Source organism: Cyprinus carpio, chromosome A17, assembly GCF_018340385.1.
Source record: "Cyprinus carpio isolate SPL01 chromosome A17, ASM1834038v1, whole genome shotgun sequence".
Classification (NCBI taxonomy): Eukaryota; Metazoa; Chordata; class Actinopteri; order Cypriniformes; family Cyprinidae; genus Cyprinus; species Cyprinus carpio.
The window spans coordinates 6,917,717-6,941,870 of record NC_056588.1 but is presented as its reverse complement, the minus strand read 5'-3'; the positions used below and the strand labels follow the sequence as shown (position 1 = coordinate 6,941,870).

The following is a 24,154-nucleotide window of genomic DNA, read 5'->3' as shown; positions in this document are numbered from 1 at the left end:
TGGCTTGACCAGTAATCAGCTGCGAGGCTGATGATTTCATCAATAAAATCAATTAATGGTTCAAATATTTATGTATTTTATATATTTGTTATATTTATAATTATTTAATTATTATTCAACATACATGTATTACATTGACCAAACTTTTACAGTTGCAGAAAAATTCTGTTACAAATAAATGCGGTTCTTGTGAACATTCTAATCATCGAAGATTCCATTAAAAAGTTTTCCAACATTTAAAAAATCCCAGACTCCAAACTTTAGAACAATAATGTATTTATTTATATATTACAATTAATTAATAGACCAAAGGCATCGGTTTTAAATAAATTACAAATAAAACTCATAGCAAAAGAAAAAAAAGGTGAAGTGATATAAGTGCATTAATTTTATTTCATACAGACATGGACAATTATGTGGTAGGAGTAGCTCTGCAGTGTTTCAAAAATAGACACATCTCGACGCGACATAACATATGCTTCCTACCAGTGTATGCGTCAGTGCTGCATTGATAATAACGGGAGTGATTTAGGGTGTCGACAGGGTGTTAGCATTCTGTGCATTTCATACAACGCAACACCTCTGTGAGTAGATACCTTGTAGGCGGTTTCTTTTTCTTTCTGTTGCATGTCCTTGTAAATACTCAATCCGAGAATAATGATTTCTCTCAAACGGCTCTGTTTTGAATTGCACAGCTTCACTTCTGCATTAATCTTTGTGTCAGTGCCAATGAGAAGTTTGTCACTCAACAGCTACTGTACAGTATAAAAAAAAAAAAAAAAAAAAAAAAACTGTTCCTCAGATCACCCATAACAACTGTGAATTACTTCAGAATGGTGTGTTTTATTTTGCTGAGCTGCACAATGTTCTTTTCAAATTATTAAAAATCAATACATATGCCACGCTGAAGCCCAGCAGCTCTTTTCCAACAGTTTGTCCATGGCCGGAGCTTCTATTTGGCCGGATGTGTCCATAATGTAAATAATTCAGCACTCATGTAATGGATGCTGGTTTGGTAATTAACCTGTTTCTCTGAAAGACAAAAGGATTCATTTTCACCATGGGGTCTTTTGTTCATAAATGAACAATGAGGTCATTAGAGTGTTTTCTTTTTTATTTATACTGCTCATACAAGATATATAAAAAAAATGTGGGCATCCAAACACAAAGTTATATGTGCTATTTGAATGTTTAAATAAATACAAAATTGCACATATTTCTGGCTATGTTCATTTTACTGAAAAAGTATAATTAATTATTGTTGCTTTTTATTATTTACTGATTTTATGAGTGTCTCAACACATTAAAAAAACTGTTTAGTATAAATTATGTAGAAGATCATTTTGATTAATACACCAGAATACACACACACACATGCATGCATTACATTGGTCTGTTCTTGTGAACCTTCTGAAAAATGATACTTAATTATGGATGCTTTTTATTATTTCCTGCTTTTTCCTACAAATTCCAAAACATCTGACTATACAGTATAGAATATTGGGAGTATATAATGAAACTGAGAGTAAACAAACAAAAAAAGTCTAATCTTATCACATTGTCTTATCAAACAAGTGACCTTGTAGTTTAATGGGGGGAATGGATGTCCTTTTTTTTTTTTTTTTTTTTTTTATGTGAATGGGGAATATTTCTCTGGCTATCTCCATCTGTCCACTAGTTTTATTGTAGCCCATGTTGGTGGTCCACAGGGAGTCCTGGGGCTCTGTAATGGGCAATATAACTAAGGGCATTTCACTAAACCCTCACCCCCTGCGTTTACCCTTTATGACACACATGGACACACACATACATGCTCGCCCCATTATAGCAGTGTAGCGCTGATGGAAAGAAGCCTCTGCTGCCAAATGAACTAAATCTAGAGCACAACTCTAGAGTAAAGGGAATTAAGCTGCCATATTTTATTGGCAGTTTCGAAACTTACGTAATGAGTGATTGGGAGTTGCCTTTGATTGGCATGTACTGGTGTGGAATTAATCTTTCCATTTGGAACATTATACAGGGCACATTCCGTCTTTGGTCTCTTTTTAGATTTGAGCGCTAAACGTTTAGTCATTGGAACGTAAATATGCTTGTAAATATGTCTGCCTTCACCTTTGGGAAGAGTAAAAGGTGAGGATGGCCAAAATGTCGCTGTTTTATTTTTGGCTGATTATGGAAATCTCCCTCCACTCATTTCTTCTGCGCTGATAATGAGTGAGCTATTTTCAGCTGTAAAGTCTGTCTCTTACACTTCTGAACTAAGCGGCTGGTGACACCATGGAATACCTTGTTAGACAGTTTCCGGCAACAAGGGAAATGTCAGTGCAGTTGCCCTTCAAACATGCCACCTCTGAAATGGCAACCGCTGTGATGAAGTCTGTTAACCAATCACTTTAACTCCAAGTCTTAACAAACCAAATAATCTAACGGTGTCAAATTAATATCAAAATTCCAACTAAAATGCTACCTCATGACTACTATTATTAATCGCTTGTTTTCATTCTTGGGCTTAGTATGTTAACTTCAGAGTTTTAAAGTGATACTGTAGTTACGTGAAAAAAATTAAAATGAATCATGTACCCTCATGTCATTCCAAACCTGTATGACTTACTTTCCACAATTTGCAGCACAAAAGAAGATATTTTGAAGAGTTTTTCAGTTTGTTTTTATATATACGATGAAAGCCAGTGGGGTCCAGAACAACATGGACCACACTGACATGTATTGTATGGACAAAATTCTTCAAAATATCTTCTTCACAGAGGAAAGTAAGTCATACATGTTTGGAACTACATGAGGGTGAGTACATGATGACAGGGATTTTTTGAGTGAACTGTCCGATTTACTCTCGATTGAAATGTCTTGCATCTCCACACATCAAAGCAGGGAACATCTGTCCACTGTAAATTTTGGCGTTTCTCACTTTTAAAGTCATCTGATGTGTCTTCAGTCAGAAGAAGTGAAGATATAGACATGCCATCTGCTTCTCGCCATGTATTCTGTCCATGTGACACATTCATCCTAATAGCATAACAGGCCTTGTCACACCCTCACTTCATAACCCTCATAATTTTCAAAGTCACCTTAAAACATGATTTTCAACTTATTTTAAATCTGTAGTGTGACATATTTCTCAGTGAAACAGGTAAAAGTGCATGGGCCTTGATTATATCCATCAGAAAAGGACTGGATTGTGAAAAGTGGTTGTTTCAAATCAGAACAAAGAAAGAGGAATTATGATTTGAGGTTTGGAGCTGTGTCAATTACATATTTTGACATCATAATAATTTTCTGTCTTTATAACAATTCACAGCTTGAAATTAAATGTCTTCATCAATTTCATATCATACATACATCACCAGTTAAACGTTTGATCACACCTGAATGAATGTTTCTTATTATCTAAAAGACCATGATGTGTCCAAACCTATTCCTGGTCTCTTTCCCTCAATAGGGAGGAGTGTAAAATCTGTGGACAGAAGTGTGAAAACATTTTGAATGAGATTTGCTAATCCTAATTGCAGTGATTTTAGCTTGATAATCTGAAAAAGTTGCCAGCAAATTTAAATGTCTCACATAAATACATATTTGTTATAGTTATAATTAGTCAAATTTAATTTTTTATTTAATATGTACATGTAAAGTGAACAAACTAACATTACTGAAACATCTATACATCTGTGTATAACAAAGTAAAATATTTTCTTTGAGCATTTGCCTTTTCATGGTAGAAAACCAATGAATCCAGTACAAGTCATTTTGACAACCTCTTTGCATTCCTATATGGTCATGCATTCTAGAATTATATTTTCACAATAGTAAACCCATTCATGACATACACACTCTCACACAGTTTTAGCCTTTTTACAGCCACTGTTTCCCTACCACCAATAAACAATTTGTGCCGGCATGTTTGCCATCTGTTGACCATCACACGGGAAAACTATGCACTTTTGTAAGTCGTCGTGGATAAGAGCGTCTGCTAAATGCCTTTAATTTAGACGTCTTCTGCTGGAGAGAGAGGAAGAGGCGAGGAGAGACTCTCATGAAGATGTCCCTGCTGTTCCAGCTGATTGTAACACTCATCACACATTCATTGGAAACTGTTTCTCTGTGTTCCTTAAGAGTTAAACACTTAAAGAAAGTTTCAAATGACTAAAGTTATATGTGTTTCAAATTCGTTTTCTTCCCTAATATGAACATCAGCGCCTGCACAGCATTAGGTTTTTTTTTTTTTTTTTTTTTTTTTTTTTTTGTAAGACCGTTGGATACTCATTAACAGCAAATAGCTTCCCTCCACCAGCTGCACAGCTGGAAGTAAGTGTGTAATTAGGGTAAAAAACTAAGCGCTTCTACAAATTGCTTTTGCCCCCATGTTGTATTACTGCTACACGAGTGGACGGGATGTTTCAATTTACTTTAAAGGTCTTTTTCATCCCCTACAATACAAAACGCTCACTACTGCCATTTTAAATAATGTTAACCAATGTCTTTTCTGTTTAGAAACTTGTACTTTGGCCAAATAGACAGGAGCCTTAAAATGACACGGTCCAATGATGGGCCAGTCATTTTAACTGAATTACGTAGGTGGGCGCTTTCCACATATCGACAGAAGAGGGAAAGGATAAATGGCTCCGACACCAGCAGTCTTTGCCACCAAAGCTGTTGACTAAAATCCTATAAGAGAGAATGATTTAAGTGTACAGAAAATCAATGGTGTTGATCTCTTTTAATCAGTGAGCAGCATAACTACACATTGCCTGTTGATTTTCAATCCTGCGAACCTCTCTGCGCTAAATGGCCCCTGCCACAAGCATCCCATTCCACTTCTATTCAGCCTTAAAGTGCAGAATGATTCTGAGTGAGAAAAGTGAGCACAATTACCAAGCTTGTTCCATTTGCTGCTCGGAGTTCACAGTTTCAATACCAAAGAGCGGGGATATACTTCATTCTGACAGACTCTTAAGACGTGAAAAAGCGATGAGACTAAACCAGAACGCTCTGGTTGTGGGGGATCTGCGGCTCTTATATCCTTTTAAGTATTATAAATGCAAATATTTATTTTCTGTTTATACAGAAGAAATCCACAGAGGAATTTGTCGCTGGTAATTGGGTAATTTACTGACGGCTTCATAGAAGTAGTTTTCAAGTTTGGCCTAGCAATCTCTGAAAATAATGTGGTATTGACATTTTGCTGCAGAAGGGGATTTGCATTAGGTTTTAATGAAGTTTGCCACTACTGCAATTAAAATGCATCTGCTTCTAATGGTTTGCAGAGTCCATTGTATGACAGGAAAGACAACTAATTTCTTGTTTTTTACATTTGAGTCTTTTTGAGTTTATATATATATATTTTTTTTTTCAGATACTTAATTGTGACCTTTACAATTTATATATGTATGCTTATCTGAATGCGGCATAAAACAAGAATGTTTGCTAAGTGTGTCTTCATATCAACTGTCAATGCCCTCAACTTAAATAAAACCCCTTTGTAACAGCACATATTTTTTTCCTGTGACACAAGCATTAATCAATGTATTCACAGGAAAGCTAGAAACAGAAGTGGATAAAACTGTAGGACGCTGTTGAGTTTATATAACTCATTTTTTTCAAAATACTTTTTCCATAATCCATCGGTAGAGCTAATCACAGCACAATCACACATGGCCTTATTCCAACTGTAGCTTAGGAATGCAGGTGCAATACAATGTTTCTGTGTCATTTCCTCAATCTTTCCTCTTATATGGCTGTTTAGTTTACCTGGCACGTTCATCAGTGTGTGCAAGTTAAAGGTGCACAGCTGGTTTGTTGGCTCTGATCAGCTCTTTCGCTCTATGTGTGGTCATTGTGGTAAGAAAGCCCAGCTGGATAAATGAACTTGACATAGAGGAGGCTGTTCTAAATGCGTTCTGAGTTTCTGTTTTCATGGTCACCCTCATCAAAAGAATCCAACTTTAATCTCTCATACTGCTGAGTTATGAATCAATATTTCAGAGTCTGATATTACCTTCTAATGTTGTTTGAAAATCGAAACACTCCTGGCTTGTAGCTTAAACCTTCACCTGGCCACCTCTATAAATAATCACTCTTATTATCAGAAATGATACGGCCCTTTGCAACAAATGCATATGTTTATACTGTATATTAATCAAATTAATTAGTATTTTCTATTCTTAGAACTTACTGTAACTTTCTTTCCATAATTTTGATTTATTTGAATAATTTTGATTTTATTTTTCACTAAAATTTCTAAAACATAATATAAAGGTAATACAAGACAGCCAAAATTAATACATATTGGTAAATAATACATACAAAATGGTTAACAATACAATAATGGATTCACTGCTATACAGTGCGTTTTCCCTTAGAAAATCAATATTCTGTGTACAGATGAAACATGTATTCTGTAGCAAGTCCATATATATATATATATATATATATATATAGATATATATATATATATATATATATATATATATATAGGTATGCTTGTCTTCTGCTACTGTTATACTGTACTGTATGAAAATAATTTGATGTTTCAAATAAAATAATTGAATTGTTTCTGAACATAACTATTTTCACATACAGTAGTAACACATTTTGTCGCATTATCATAACTATTTTCACATTCAGTAGTAACACATTTTGTCATATGGACTAATGCAGTACTGCTCACTATCACACTCTATTCTACCCAGGGTTTCTTTTGTCCAGACATGGGTGTAAAACCGCTGTATCCTTTATGTCTACACAGAGTCACACTTTTTTTCAAATCAGCAAATCTAAAGCAAATCAGTTTGCAATTAATGCTTTATTTGGGGTCTGTGATAGTGTACTGTCGGGCTCCACCATGGCTACAGGCGAGGATGAGAGCGGTGTAACACAATCCCCCTAAGGTATTTTTGATCTGGAAATTGTGTTAAATTGGCCAGCAGTTGAAAGCAGATGAATGAGAGCCATGTCTGAAATAGAGCATAATGTGAACGCAGATGGAGAATAAAAAATGCAGATGTCCTGGAAGGTCATTCCGATTAAAGTACATTGATCCTCAGGGTTCAGTTTAGGAAAATCAGATGTGTAAACAAGGAGGAAACTGACACTTCCTCATGGGTTTTACTCAAAATGGGTTAAATTTTAGTGACTTCCCAGTATTTTTATTTTTTTATTTTTCTAGTTGTCTCATTAACATCGATTGTTACATGTACACTTTTACTCTGGCCACCAGAAAACAGTGCACAGAGTCAACGTTAATGTATTCCAGCTAATGATAATGGTAGCAAATCTTCCCCAGCGATCTTTCTGGCAATTCTCGAAGGACTGCCAAAAAACCTCAGCTCGTATTAAAGAAAGCTGGCAGCTGCAGGGCACGATTTTGCATTATTTTGTCCAGCCACGTTTTAATCTGTGACAGGCTTGCCACTCAGCCCAGACCTTCCCTACATGACCCACTTTCCGCACAACATATGCTGTCAGGCGAGATGTACAGATTTATGTTGAATCCAAACTGCTCCAGCTAAATAAACAAACCAATCAACCTCATTGAATACATAAAAGAAACACACACTTCATTCAAGTAAGCACACTCAATCTATATCTAATTTATTTTCTTCTCTTCATTTAAGCCAATACTCTATATTTACTGAGACACTCAGGGAGGTTGAGACTGGAAGTATTATTTCCAAAAGTACTTCATTGTGTCACTTTGCATTCACCTTAAGAAGATGGTAATTGTATGTTCTGGGAAAAATTGCAGTCTGTGACTGCCTCCCCTGCAATTCAGATACCAGGGTCTGTACAAAAATCAGACAGGAAATGTGATCATTTGGAGTGACCTCCCCCTCAAGCTGTACTTTTAGATGGGGTGAGAGGAGCTGTGTTATCCACAACGCACACTTTTTCTGTAAAAAAAAATAAAATAAAATAATAATAATAATTGATCATACACAAACTATTTTCCCCCGTTCCTGTCTTTTTGTGTAAACTTTTATCTTTTTTCATGATTTATTCAAAATCAGTAACATGGATTCCCAAATAATTAATCTGAATAATCACAGTTAATTGCTGAGAAAAGTTTGGAATCAAAAAGTGTTATTACTATTATTATCATTACTTTGATGCATTAAAATGATCAAAAGTGATAACGTTGCAAAATATCACACATAAACTTTTAAACTTTCTATTCATCAAAAAATCATAAAACAAAGTCTAAATAAATGACAATTTCCACAAAAAAAATATTAAGCAGCACAACTTTTTCCAACCTTGGTAATAATAAGCAATGTTTCTTGAGCATCTAATCAGCATATTAGAATGATTTCTGAAGGATCATGTGACACTGAACACTTTTCCCTCATTGAATTGCCATGACAGAAATAAATTACATTTTAAAACTGATAATGATTTTAAGTTGCAATAATGTATTCACAATATTGTTATATTTTTAATCAAATAAATGCAGCCTTGGTCAGAATAAGTGGATTCTTTCAAAAACATTTTTCTTTCTTTTTTTCTGGATTTCTTTCTTTTCATGTAAATGTACAGCTAAGCTTTTTTTTCTTTCTATTTTTGCTCTCATGAACTCTGCTTGTTTCATCAGTGCTCTCTCCAAAAATGATTTAAAAATGATCAAGTAATGCTGCATAGTGGTATATAACAAAATCCCAACAATAAGGCAATATATGTAAATACAAAAGCAGTTACAGAGAGATTTATTCAGCTTTGATTTATAGATGCCTCACAGAAATAGATAAGTGCACCTGTCTGCTTCAGCAATGTTGCTCATGGCCAGCGGGCATCAAATCAATATTATATTCAACAATTCACTAGACCGTTGTTTCCCGACACTTCTCTGCAGGATTTAGCCCAAAACCAATCATCAACTTCTTATGCATCCATCAGTGTCTGTTGAAAATGCAATGTAATATTCATGTGATTCCTCTCCATTTGCTTATTTGCTTTTTGTATTTAAGAGAAATGCTTTTAGTAATGACAATCTGAACTAAAGAAAGAAAACTAAGGAACCGTTTCATCACCACAGCTCCAAAAAGGTACCATTTCTTTTCAGAATATTTACTAAAATATTTTTTTCTAAATCGATGTGTAACTCAGAATCCTTTCTGCCAGTAGTTAAGAGGAAAGTTTGACTGGTACTGTGGTAAATGGTTTTGTCCAGTGATTAAATTATAAAATTTGCTGAACAAGTAGGGGTTCAAAGAGTCTAAGCGTGGCTTTGTCGAGAGATAATTTGAGATAACTACAGCTGAGTGTTCTCAGAGGGAAAAGTCATGTTTACAACATGCTGTGAAGCCACTGAACGTCTTTTCTTTTCGTTCCTGAGGTAATTCATGTGATTTGAATCCTGCTGTGATTTTAAACCTGTGTGGGGAAAAGGTTTTCAGTGCTCTGGAAAGAGTCTTAGAACAGTCTTAGTCTTAGAATCAGTAATGACATGATTAGTCTTAGAACAACCTAACAATTCTTAGTAGCCATCAGACAGGTTAAAATGACCTACTTGTAATATCCATTCAAATGTACCAACAATTAGGCTAAAATGGAAAACCTTTAGTTTTCAGCTCTAGATGTCGAGTCTTTCAGGGGAAGTCGTGGCCTAGTGGTTAGAGAGTTTGACTCCTAACCCTAAGGTTGTGTGTTTGAGTCTCGGGCCGAACCCCCAACTGCTCCCCGGGCACCCACTGCTCCGGGTGTGTGTTCACGGTGTGTGTGTGTTCACTGCTGTGTGTGTGCACTTTGGATGGGTTAAATACAGAGCATGAATTCTGACTAAGTAAAACCATAAAATTCTTTATAAAACCTCACTTTTTTTCCATGAGAGGACTTTTGAATACTTTGATAACTCAGTTGAGGCAAAGTAAATGGTATTTGCAGATAACCCTGAAGAGTTCTTTCTGATATTTTTGTCTTCACTACTCGGACTTTGATTCTCTGGCTGTTTTATTCAGCCTTTTCCTTTTGTAGAGAAAAGGTTGTGATTCTCTAGCTGGAAGCTTGGATAGTTGATAATCAAGAAATGGTGTGGACGGATCTATCATTGATTTTCAGGGAGTCGTTCCAAAGGCGTTGTGAAATATATGATCCAGGGTGGTGCAACTGAAGACCTACAAATCCGTCTTTTAAAGTTATTGTGTCAAAGTGAAAAAGAAGAGAGATGAAAGCAGTTAAGGATCGTAGGGAAGTTCTACTGTGAAGCACCTTGGCGAATTCATACAGGTCACGGAGTTAAACGGTTTTATGCTGGCGAGTGGGAATTTGGTTGGCTTTACCCACATATATAAATGTATTAATGAGGAGCAGTAATGACATTTCACATTTACATTTATGCATTTGGCACACACCTTTATCCAAAGCTACTTACATTGCATTCAAAGGAGACATTTTTATAAGTTCCCTGGGAATCAAACCCATGACCTTGTGGTTGATAGTGCCATCTTTTGTTTGAATGCTAATTGAAATACACTATTGTCCTAACTCACTTTTCCCATCAAACTCCATTATTTACAGTACGTTCTCAACTACTGCAACAACCAAGTCTTTGTCAATTCATAGCTGCTCCTTTAAGCTTGAGTGATTGGTAAATGAATTCTGAGGTCATAAAAGTGACATTGTGACACTGAAAAGCTGTGTTGCATCAGTTCCACTTTTAATGAGAAAGAAACTTTGTCTAATTTGTGATTTCCAGCTGTTTGTTTGGATTACTCGGTGATGCTTCTTGGCTTGTTGAATGGAGAGAGCTGTCCATCTTATCAAAGAGTTAATGAGTGTTTGCTAATTTCTTTGTAAAGCGCTTCAAATCATTTTAATTACTTTAGCATGTACTCCAAATATTGTATGCAAAACTGAGTAGTTCTGTCAGCCTACCTGGTGCTCTCTAATCATTGGTTTTATCTTACAACTGTTTAGCTGCTTCATTTACAATTAGCAAAAATGAATGCATTTTCGTGCTTATGTTAATCCTAACTCAGTGATTATCAGGTCTGGTAAGAGAGACAGGTGAAGTCAGACAAATCTGTCTCTAGCCTGGCGTAGTCTTATGCTTCTGTCACCGACCAAATCACTGCATCCATAATTTAGGAACACTACATCACTTTGAGTAGTTCTTATCCCTAATGACCTCTTTGTTTGCAGACAAGCCAATGAAGAATGACAGCCCTAAATGGCTTGACATGATGCCAATTGATATTTAAAATCCAGCGGAACAAATTATGGCACAGCGCAAGCGTCACTTTCAGTGAAATGCTGCTCAGAGACAATACAACAGGGGTGTTGCTATGAAGAGATCTAAGAAAAGCATCACATATGTTCAGAACCGCATACGATACCTTTGGTGGAAACAACTGCGCACCTGTTGTTGTGCACTATATGAGTGTGAAAGGTGTTATATAGGAAATATAAAATTGGATCCATCCAGATGACATGAACTAGTTAGTGTAGAAATAAACTAAGTGTGTGAAATATCACATTTTTTCACAGATATTTTTTTCACAATATCTAAAAAGTAAGCTGTTTAGACAATTATTATTATTTTGAAAGACATTAATTAATATTCTTATTCAGCAAGGATACTTGAAATTAAGCAAAAATGACATTAAAGTCTTTTACCTTGTTACAAAATGCTGTTCTTTGAGATATTCTTTCAATCAAAGAATTTTAAGCTGCATTCTTTTCAACATTAATCAGCAAATCAGCATATTAGAATGATTTCTGAAGGATCATGTGACACTAAAGAAAGCCAGCTTTGCCATCTTAGTAATAAATTATATTTAAAAATTTATTTATAATAGTAAAGTGTTATTTAAAAGTACTATTTTTTTCCATTATTATTATTATTATTTATATTGTATTTTTGGTCAAATATATGCAGCCTTTGTGATCTTAAGGGACTTCTTTCAAAAAAGAATTATATTATATTATATTATGTTATGTTATGTTATGTTATATGTTATATTTATTATATTATATTATATTATGTTATGTTATGTTATGTTATATTATATTATATTATATTATATTATATTATATTATATTATATTGACACATTTTGCTCATTCGCTGAGCATTTAATATTTAGAAAAGTGTGAAAACTACTGTTAACACTCAGTCCAGAAAATCGTTACGGACTGCAGTGTTTACCAGATTTGCAATAAACAACTAATTTCAGTAAATGATAGGGTGTTTCAGGGGGCTTTTATTCAAAACACACTCAGAAAAGTATTTGATTGCTTCTGTTAAATACACATGTTCTATAAAAGGCTAAAATAACATTTTAATCAGCATATTTGGTCCTGATAATTGTACTGAAATGTTCATAAAAAAGATATAAACACCCTTCCTCTCCCTTCATTCGTTTGGGCCAATTATGAATGTGTTGATAATTTTATTGTCAGGTTCATAGTGAATTAGTTTCCTTTAGAAATGTTCCCTCATCAACAACACACTTATGACATCATGAAAACTACACACGCAAACTTAAGAGTTCAAAAGCAATTAGTCATATATTAATTAGTCATTAATAAGTGATCTTTTCATGCACATTGCTGTCCACACATCTGATCATATTCATGTTTGCTGGAAAAGGTAAAAGTGTTCATTCAGAAATGACAGATGTCTTTTGTGAGTGAAACATGTCAGATAAAACTCTGTGTTGTTTCACATGACGACTCGCGGAATGAAGCAGCAGCGGTAACCATGGAAACAACTGCTTTGGGGTGATGGGGGTTAGAGTAAAACAGGGAGCATATCTCTTGTCTTTTCTAAGTCTGCTTTGAAAATGAATTGTCTCTGAAACTGCCTAACTAAGCTTTATGCCGTAAACATCGTCAACGAGTGGGATTGTTATCAGCCCACCACTCTGGCTTCAAAACCCGAACCCTTGATCACAAGCTACCTCTGCTTGTTAGGGTGAGAACATGTGCGAGAAGAGAGGCTGGTCATACACACATGGAATACCTGCAGTCACTTACATGCCTCAATGCGACCCAAATGACAACATCCCAGTCACTTACATGCCTCACATTGAACAACATGTCTAGATGTGACCCTATTGACCCGATCCCCCTCTCATCATCTCTCAATGGCGCTCTTGTATGTTGCTTTTCCAGCAGTATTTGTTCTACTTAAAGGATAAAAAATGTTAACAAAGTGTTTTAAGCTAATGAACCTCTCTAACCATCTCTGGAGAAACACAACATTGCAAGTAAAAAGGTACACTACCATTCAAAACTTTTAGTTAAAAAAAAAAAACTCTCTCTCTCTCTCTCTCTCTCTCTCTCCTGTCCTTCTGATATATATATATATATATATATATATATATATATATATATATATACTTTTTTTTTAATTATGCTTATGCTCAGTAAAAACAGTATTACTGAGAGATATATTGTTATTTATTCAATTTTTTTTTCTTACTTCTGGAACCAGATGGTTCCACTCAGTTCTGTTAATTTTGTGGTGGAAATTCTAGTTTATGGGTTACCTGTCAGTTTACAATATTTTTTTTTTTTTTTTTTTTTTTTTTTATTTTTTTTTGCAATTTGAATTAGTGGCTCAGAAGTATGAGTTGTGTTTTTAACAAGATGTTCCCCACATAATCAGCTTGCCCCCTCCGGGTAATGGTGATCTAATTACCAATAAAGTGTAACGAACCATCAGAGTGTAGATGCTTTTGTGATGGCTTGACTTTCTCCTTCAGTTTTCCAGTTAAACTGGAGAGAAGACGCAGAGGCATGTGCCATTTCGTCACATTTTGTGCCACACTTTCCCCTGAAATAAGCTCCTATTCGTTCTGTTGACAAAGCAAATTAGAAAATTGGAAAAAAATTGCATCTCTCAGTTTTGCTTTGGTCGGCAGAACAGTAAATAACATCTAGTGGACGTCGGCTCAAGGTGGAGTACTTTGTAATGTCACAGAGGGCTGTTTAGATAACAATTTGACTGATCAGCATCAGCCGCAGACAAAATACAAATGTCTTTGTCTTGTGAGCTCCCTGAGGATATGGCTACTCATATTCTGCTCACATGACAGATCATACTCAATGTGATAAGCAGCTGCCTTTCTTTTATTTGTATTTTTTAAAGAGGCATCTGATCTTCTTGACTTCACATAGCATCTTTTATATGTCCTATATATTAATATTTATACACTTAAAGTCTGTGTGCGTAACGAAAAGATGAAAAATTCTACTAGACGGTGCTGTAAAGTGCTTCGCATTGTACTCTTTGGTTTGTTACCTGTAGACCATAAATCATTATTTGAATGTGTCTCACATCCAAGTGTTTAGGACCTTCATCATTTTTTCTTTGTTGTGTTAAAAAGCATGAAAACAGTGCAGCGCTGTCCTTGAAATGCACCGCAATATGAACCACTGGAGGTCGTTCGGTCTCACACTTACCATGCATTTTTTTTCTTTTCAATTGTTTGTACTTCTGAAAGAAACTTTGACTCCGTTTACTGTCAGCAAAGTTATTTTATATAAGTTCTGCCCCCATGTTGTTTTCCGTTTGCCATATAAGAGTGTTGATAAAGCAAGTTCTGGGTAGATTAACTATTGTCTGGCAGCTGTCTGTATTTTCTGGACCCGATAGCCTTGGCAGGCAAATCAGCAGCTAGCAATGAATTAAAGAGTGCTTTCTGCCTCATCAACATGTTTGATATCTCCATAAACTACTGTGAAAACACAGCAGCTCTTCAACGCAGATGTCCCACGGACGCCAGGCTCCCTCAAGATTTCGCCTGTATCAGCAAACCTAATTTGAAAGGCTGTGGAAAATTGAAAATCTTCTGTCTGTAGTTTAAGTAGCAATTAGGACTAATTGGTAGTCGGTTTATTTAAGTTCAGTTATTCCTCGACAGGATGATTGTTGAATTGTTTAAAGACATTTTTAGATCTCGTGATTATGAGTAAGCTTGTCTAGCTGCTGAAACTTGCTGCTGAAATGCTATTCTAATTAGAGTGATAAACAAAACATCATAAACACGATGCTTCGATTTCTCTGTAATCTAAAGTAAAAGTGTCTTTATTATACTATAAATGCTGTAATAATGCAACAAATAATCAAACCCATCTTGTTTCTCAATTAACATTATGTTGTGTGCTCTAAAACAAATGCAGTGTTGCAAATCCGTGTCTATATTTCTTTACTTGCTAATTTTCCATTAGACGTATCCCACAGCTATAAAAGTAGAGTTTTAGTCTTTTGCACTTGCTGAACGGCACGCAGTGAGACACAGATTAAACCGAAAGTAATGAAGTTGTTCCGAAAAGATCCCACACTATTTAGAGGTGGACTTGAAAATATCGACTCTTATATTGATGAAACAATCACCTGCGAAAAATTGTCACTTCCATTTTCTCTTTACTGCCAATTGAGGAGCATCTCGTCTTATCAGCTCTCCACAGACGGGCACTCACAGGGTTCATCTTTTAGCCACTTATCAATTTGTCCAGGTGATACATTGGGGCAAACCTCTTTGCTTCTCACACTGCAGAGGAAAGCAAGAACAGCACAATTGATGACTGTAATGATTGGAGTTTGCATTCTGGAGCAGGACTCTAACTGTCTTGCTATCAGAGGAGCGTGTTGCAGAATACAAAAAAAAAGGACATATTTGCTTTGTTCCTTCCTACTGCTGTTTATTCATTACTTGCAATTTTTTGATGTTTATTTTTTCCTAAAAGGCATATTAGAATTGAGCATCATACTATTTTGATAGAGGTTAACAGCAAAGCAAATGAAGTGGCCTATGGAATAAAAGAGGGATTCAGTTAGGAAAGATGTGGATTGGGGTTTTAGCAGTAGAGACTGCTGCCGTATAGACATCATTATAAAGAATGGCGGAACTTCAGTGGATCATTATGCAACATGCTAGTGACAACGTCTAATAAAATGAAGAGTAAATAATACATTTGGTCTTTGTATGGATTCAGACTTGTGAAATCTGTTTATGTACTTCTAATATAAAGATTTAATTTAAGCCTTGATTGTTTGCACAGTGTTTGCAAAAGGCCCATGCTTTCTTGCATCTATGTTTTGTATTTTATTTATTAATTTATTTCTTTTTGTCTAATTTTTGTTCAGCTTTTCTGTTTGCAAAATCATTATCTGGCCCATTGATTCAAACTCAATCTGGCAATCAGTATTTTATTTTTTTTATTTATTTATATTTTTTTTACACTGATACACAGTAAGTAATTGGACATTCCAGTCATTTTAGACTGTGCCTTCAGCAGAGTTGTATATTTGACTGGGCATTTTTGAATAACGTCCTAAAAGCGTCATCCAAAAGTATTAAGTGGAATTCAACCTTGTATTCAAAATTCAGGATTATTGAAATTAATTAAATTAAAAGTTGTATCAAAGAAATAAGTCCTGGAATTCTTGAAAGATTATTAAAACTAAAATCAACATTTTTTTTCTGATTAGAAAATTCATATTAGCATAACCAACGTGCATATGTTGTCATGAAACAAGAAAATCCTAAAACATGTCTGTCTATCTTTATTTCAGGTGAAATTGAGTAACACAAAAAACTTTAAAGACCCAAAACTATATTCGTGATAATTTTTTCATGATAATTATTTTGCAAATATTAGTTTTTACCTTATAATTTTTACCTTAAAATAAGTGTAAATGTAATGTATTCAAGGAAAAGATGATGGCAATAAGTCATTAATTTTCCTTTTCTTTCTTTCTTTCTTTTCTTTTTTTTCTTTCTTTCTTTCATTTTTTTTTTTTTTTTTTTTTTTTTTTTAAATTTCTTCTTTTTATTGATCTTGGCCATCTTTATTTGTCATTGACCCATAATAGAAAAATTGCACAAAGCTTATTCTGTATTTGCTCAATTTTCCTGTAGGCAGTGCTGACACAACACTCAATATAGTGTGTGTGTGTGTGTGTGTGTGTGTGTGTGTGTGTGTGTGTGTGTGTGTGTGTGTGTGTGTGTGTGTGTGTGTGTGTGTGTGTGCATGTGACAGACTATTTCCTTTCATGTATCATTTGCTCAAAAACCAAGAGTTTATTCGTCCTTTTACCCTCCTGGATGCGAAAGTTTTACGGTATTGGAATTGGAACGTGAAAGGGGGATGAGATAGATGTACGAAAGAGAGTGCAAGAAAGAGACACTTATAAACTCTTTGATGCTAAATGTAAAAAAGTGTTTCTTTGATCAAACAAGTAATACAGCAGCAAGAGGCTTTCACAAAGTGAAAAGTGGCAGGGAGGTTAGATATTTCATAGCACTGTGTGTGTATGTATGTGGAAGTCTGTGGAAGCAGATTTAGCAAAGTGCTCTTTATGTGTTTTGACTCATTTTCATCTCATTAATATTTGACAAGAGGGCAGAGATATGTTTTCTGTAGCTTTTCATGCAGGAAGAAAGGCAGGGTTTCAGTAATGTACAATCCTCCTTCCTCTATGAAGACGGTCTCAAGGGACTTGAAGTATCATTGAACACAAACACTTCATAAAAACCATACCATACACTGACAAGCTTATGAATATCTATCCATTAAATAAATAATTATTTCACTCACATTTCACTGCTGGTTATATATGCTCTATATAATCGTGTATGTGACAAATAAAAATCTTGAATCTTGAATCTTGAATAAACAAATATAATATAGCCATAAACTACAAGAGGCAATTTACTATGGTTAAAGGGGGCATGGCCTGAAAAGGAACATAAAGAGAACAATTAATTGTAATAGTAATTATTATGGATGTGAGTTTATCATGTCAATTAGGTATGATGAAAAACAGCAAGATGGACTGTAATAGACAGGAGCAGAGAGAAGGGATCTTGAGAGGCATTTTTCAAATTCCGTTTTCTGTTTTTAAATGTGCCACTCATGGTTTAAGATGCAGTATTATTATATGTTATTATTCGTTATTGATTTGGTTAATGAATCTGCATGTCATGCAGTAGTTAGGTTGATATTAATCTAATAAAAATCTGATTTTAAACATTTTATTTTTTATTTTTCTACATAAAGTTACTAAGAAGGATACCAGGCACTTTACTGTGTCTACTTTGTGATAAAAAAAAGTGGATTAAAGCTTCAGTATTATCTGTCTGCAAGATTTTCATTAATTCTGAGGAAGTATATATATTTTGAAATTGCTGTTATGTTTACTATACATATTACCATTACTGAGGAAGCATTTATTTGTTTAAAAAAAAAAATGAGAGAAAAAAAGTAAATAGTAATATTGTGAAATATTATTACAATTTAAAATATATTTTTTTCTATTTTGATATGTTTTGAAATATAATTTATTCCTGTGATGGCAAACCTTTTGCCACTAAACCAGTCTTCACTGTCATATGATCCCTCAGAAATCATTCTCATATGCTGATTTAGAAACATTTCTTCTTATTATATTGAAAATGGGTGTGCTGCTAAATATGTTTTTGTGGAAACGGTGATACCTTTTTATTTGAATGATTCTGTGATTAATGGAAAGTTCAAAAGAACAGCATTTATTTGAAATTTACTTTAAATTTACTGTTACGGTTTGATCAATGTAATGCATCCCTGATGAATAAAAGTATTCATTCTTTTAAACATAGTGCAGTGTACATCACTGGGGTCTCTGGGAAACCAAATATAAAATCATTAAAGTCAATATCAATAAAACAAGAGGGTTAAAGACAAACAGAGAAGGATGTACACAGCATTCCGGTCTTTGGGAAAGTCTTCCAAATGAACTTGAGAGGACTGACCCAGATTTCTCTCAGGGAGATCTTTCTGTGATAAATGCACTCTGCACTGATAAACATCTCCCTTGATACAATTTATCATCTGTCGTCATTTTCCATGCTGCAAGAGATAAGAACAACACCAGATTCAATTTAGCATAACCATAAAAATATCCATGCAACCCAGAGGGCTCGGGGGGGTGGAGAGAGTGCGTTAGAGAGGATGAAACGGTTGCAGAGAAAGAAAAGCAAAAAAAGAGAGACCCTGCCAGAAAAAGAAAAAAAATGCTGATTTAGCCAGTTTGAGCTGCTGACAAGGGCCCGAAACCCTTTAAAACTACCAAACCAGCCTAGTCTGGTTTCCAGCAGACACTTTCAAAACAGCATTAGTTCATTCATAACATTGACGATGGATTAAATATTTCCTCGATGTTTCCTGCTCCGCCGATGCTCATTGAGGCTGTGCTTATTAATTTATAGTGGGAATCTTTGCAGCTACATTTGCACACAGCCTCTTGGATCCATGAGGGCAAACACTGCACACCTTCCTGTTCCATTAATCATTCTTATCTCTTTCTCTGTTTTAGCTAATGCTATTGATTTAGTCCACTTTCACTGCATTATGAGCCTGATTCTCACCTCTAAAGAAGGGGGGTGCTAATGGCTGATGAATACTTTTCATCAAGCGGACAAGTTTATCAGGGGTCACTAATGCTAATAGATTATTCAGGATCCTGGTAGAACAAAAGCAAAGCAAGAGGTGACAGATTTCAAGGGCAACTGTGTCATTAAAAATTAATCAGAACAGAATAATATGCATCTCTTCATCATGTATCTTTTGGTGAATACAGGAAAAATATATAAGGTGAATATCAATGGCAAAAGTCAAAATTCAGAATTCATGCCATGTATTTGTTGTTAATGTAGATGTTGTGAAAAAAAAACAACAACATATTTTTCTCTTCCTTTTTTAGGAACAAGGCAAAATTGGAGTCACATTCAACATCGGAACTTCTGACATCACTGTTCAGGAGAGCAGCAGCGCTGTAAATGACGGCAAGTACCATGTAGTTCGCTTCACCCGAAATGGGGGCAATGCTACACTTCAGGTGGACAACTGGGCCATCAATGAGCACTTCCCCTCAGGTAAGACCTCTCACCGACCGCTTCAACCTTTGGCTTATGACATCAAGAAGATGTATGGACAATGCTCAGAACTGGACAGCAACTGCTTTTGAGCTATTTCTAAAGTCACTTTGTCTCCCCAGTGACTGTGCAGTTATCTTTCATTTAGGAACATCCTGTGAGCCTCAGTCACAACAATACCAACAAACAGTATATTTTGTAGCCTCTCTTATTTTCCTAAATTGCATTTAATTGTCAATTAGATGTTGTTGTTTTTTTTTTGTTCTTCCATGGCTGGAAAATAATGGCACTTTGTTTTTTCCCACCGCTGTGTTGGTTTCTGTGGAAACCATTGGACGTGATGTAGAAGTAGATAACAAACATACATTTTAATTTTATTTCTCCTTTAACTTTATTTATTTATTTATTTATTTATTTATTTAAATTTTAATATATTTTGATTTGTATTTTATTCCTGTGATGGCAAAGCTGAATGTTCAGCATCATTGCTCAAGTCTTCAGTGTCACATGATCCTTCAGAAAGCATTCTAACATGCTGATTTAATGCTCAAGAAACATTTCTTATAATTTAGTGGAAACCGTGATATATATATATGCTAGTAACTTGCTAATCATGCTAGCGACATGCTAGTCACTTGCTAATCGTGCTAGAAACATGCTAGCAACATGCTAGTAACTTGCTAATCATGGTAACAACATGCTAGTAACATGCTAATCGTGCTAGAAACATGCGACATGCTAGTAACTTGCTAATCATGCTAGAAACATGCTAGCTACATGCTAGTCACTCGCTAATCATGCTAAAAACATGCTAATGACATGCTAGTAACATGCTAACCATGCTAGAAACATGCTAGCGACATGCTAGTAACTTGTTAATCATGCTAGAAACAAGCTAGCGACATGCTAGTCACTTGCTAATCATGCTAAAAACATGCTAGTGACATGCCAATCACTCGCTAATCATGCAAAAAACATGCTAGTGACATGCTAGTCACTTGCTAATCATGCTAGAAACATGCTAGCGACATGCTAGTAACTTGCTAATCATGCTAGTGACACGCTAGTCACTTGCTAATCATGCTAGAAACATGCTAGCGACATGCTAGTTACTTGCTAATCATGCTAGTGACATTCTAGTCACTTGCTAATCATGCTAGAAACATGCTAGCGACATGCTAGTAACTTTCTAATCATGCTAGAAACATGCTAATGACATGCTAGTCACTCGCTAATCATGCTAAAAACATGCTAGTGACATGCTAGTCACTCGCTTATCATGCTAAAAACATGCTAGTGACATGCTAGTCACTTGCTAATCATGCTAGAAACATGCTAGCGACATGCTAGTAACTTACTAATTATGCTAGTGACATGCTAGTAACTTGCTAATCATGCTATTAAAATGCTAGCGACATGCTAGTAACTTGCTAATCATGCTAGAAACATGCTAGCGACATGCTAGTCACTTGTTAATCATGCTAAAACATGCTAGAAACATTCTAGCGACATGCTAGTCACTCGCTAATCATGCTAAAACATGCTAGTGACATGCTAGTCACTTGCTAATCATGCTAGAAACATGCTAGCGACATGCTAGTAACTTGCTAATCATGCTAGTGACATGCTAGTCACTTGCTAATCATGCTAGAAACATGCTAGCGACATGCTAGTCACTCGCTAATCATGCTAAAAACATGCTAGTGAAATGCTAGTCACATGCTAATCATGCTAGAAACATGCTAGCGACATGCTAGTAACTTGCTAATCATGCTAGCAACAGGCTAGTAACTAGCTTATCATGCTAGAAACATGCTAGTAACTTTGCTAATCATGCTAATGACATGCTAGTCACTTGCTTTATTAAACTTCTTAAACTTTTCAAACTTTTCAAACTTTCTGTTCAGGCTTTCTCAAGCCAACTTAAAGTTTGTCTTGACTAACTTTTTTATCTAGTTTTATTTGTTATTATTATTATTACTTCAAATAAATTAAAGTATAAAAGGAAAAACATGTACTACCAACGTCACTTGAAGTTAGTTCACTCTTCTCCCCTCTTAGTAACACCTCAGGCGGCTATTTTCAAGGCATGCAAGTACAGCTCTTATCTAATGAAAAGGAAAAAAATGCAATCTCCAAATTTTGTATTTCAGAATGTCACATCAGCTGTGTACATCTCAAAAGTTTGGGTTCAGCTATTTTTTTTTTTTTTTTTTTTATTTTTTTTTTTTTTTTTTACATTTAATAGTTTTGTTAATCAAGGATGCATTAAATTGATCATAAGTGAGAAAAGAGTTCTGTTTTAAATAAATGCTGTTCTTTTGAACTTTCTATTCTTAAAAAGAATCCTGAAAAGAACATATCAGTTTCCATCAAAATATTAAGCAGCACAACTGTTTTCAACATTGATAATAATATGAAATGTTTCTTGAGCACCAAATCAGCATATAAGAATGATTTCTGAAGGATCATGTGACACTAGAGACTAGAGTAATGGCTGCTGGAAATTCAGCTTTACACATCACAGGAATAAATTACATTTTAAAATCTATTAAAATGAAAAACAGTTATTTTAAATTGTAATACTATCTCACAATATTACTGATTTAAATGCAGCCAACCCAAACTTGAACTGAAGCGTAAATCAGATTTTTTTTTTTAGAGCCCCGTCCATTATAAAAACTAATATGTCTACAATTCTGCTCCACTTAAATCTATATTAAATATTAAATACCATCTTAATGGCTGTGATTATTATACACTGCATTTTCAGTGTAAAAAAAAAAAACAAACAAAAAAAAGCTTGATGCCATAATTTAATGACACCCAACCTGGTTCCTTTCCCTCAGGTGTGTTCTTAACAAAAAGGACTGATATCTTTCCATTTTATTTTCTTTCCATGTCTAGTATTACATCTCTCCTCAGTTAAAAAAGCAAAGGGGGAAATCATGACAAAGACAGTTCATTTAAGCTCACATTTTACTCCATTTAACATGATTGGATAAATTGGGGAAAGTCGAGAAGTCTAAAACCTTTAAGGTTGTCATGACTTTATACATTAAAATCAAGATTAGTACAAAATCATCGAAAGCAAGCCGTCACAGTCAATTATTTGGATAGCATTAGAGTAATGCGCTATCAGTTGGATCTTGTCTATAATGCAGGTACATGGAGTACAGTTAGTCATGAATTTCATTTTGTGAGAGTGTTAAGGAGTGATTAGACAATTCGAACTTCCTCCACTTGTCTCGGCTGGGTCACACATAAGACACGCTTTGTTGTGCAATATCATTATCAAGCAAACATTCTCATCGAGATTATGAGAAATTCTCAAGGATGCAAACTTTTGTACTATTTCAAGAAACATGCCTATGCAAATCTAGTGTTGAGTAATTTGTCTTGTTCATTACACCAGCATGTCCATTTTTTCCTGTTTGAGCATCTAAGGGGATCAGTTTGTGTTCCTGTCGGCGTTGAATAAACCTATTTTGCGTGGCCAGCTCTACTAATGCACCCATTTATCAGTCTGCCATTTATATGAATGATATTAGGCATGACAAATATATGCAGCAGCGTGTTGCCTTGCTGTTGATATGGATGCATTATACAGAAGTCAGCGCCTGCCTGTTTTAGATCTGAAGTTTCATTTTTGCCAACATGGGCATTTGCAGCAGACACACATAAGAGCTTGGGAAATATATCATTGAGATTTATAGGTGGCATGGTGGTATAACACTTCTATATAAATGTCAGCAAAATTTACTTTCTCTGCCAAAGATTCAACATGATAATAAAATATTTATGTATTCAGATGGCCACCTGCGAATAGAATATGATTATGCTTGAAGACAGATGTCCCCTCATGACAGGCTGCTCTTTGCTTTGGCACTGATTTCTTTGTAATGTTTGATTTCTCAATTCAATCTTGTCAAGAAGTTGATGAAGAAATATATTCTGAGGATTTGCGCGTCATGGCATCTTTTACGGGGCTATGATATTGTGAGTTTTTGGTGCGCTGCCATGCAATCCTTTATTTAATTTACAGGCTAAATGAAGCAGGCTCTTGAAGACCCATGAAGAGCGTTGAACCGTGCTCAACATCTGTGCTTTATTTTCTTAATGTGTCAAAGAACTAATGCCTAATAGTTTCCCCACATCGGTTCCAGAGCTGTGCTTTTGCAAAGTTATTATACCTTACCTTGCTGTGCTAAGCACATACAAATAGCAAGGGTAAGTTAGCTCATTGCATCTTTCAAGCACACTGCCTATTTATCTCCCTTGGGTCCC

The 24,154-nt window shown here is 35.1% G+C and overlaps 1 protein-coding gene across 32 annotated transcripts in view; it reads left to right on the top strand.

Moving 5' to 3' along the window:
• LOC109048981 (neurexin-3a) overlaps positions 1-24,154 on the top strand; it is a 262,198-nt gene that overhangs the window by 199,634 nt on the left and 38,410 nt on the right. For all 32 annotated transcript variants that reach the window (XM_042773788.1, XM_042773784.1, XM_042773790.1 and 29 more), the window contains one exon: positions 19,696-19,867. In XM_042773788.1, coding sequence (XP_042629722.1) covers positions 19,696-19,867 — 172 coding nt within the window. The remainder of the gene's footprint in view (positions 1-19,695; positions 19,868-24,154) is intronic.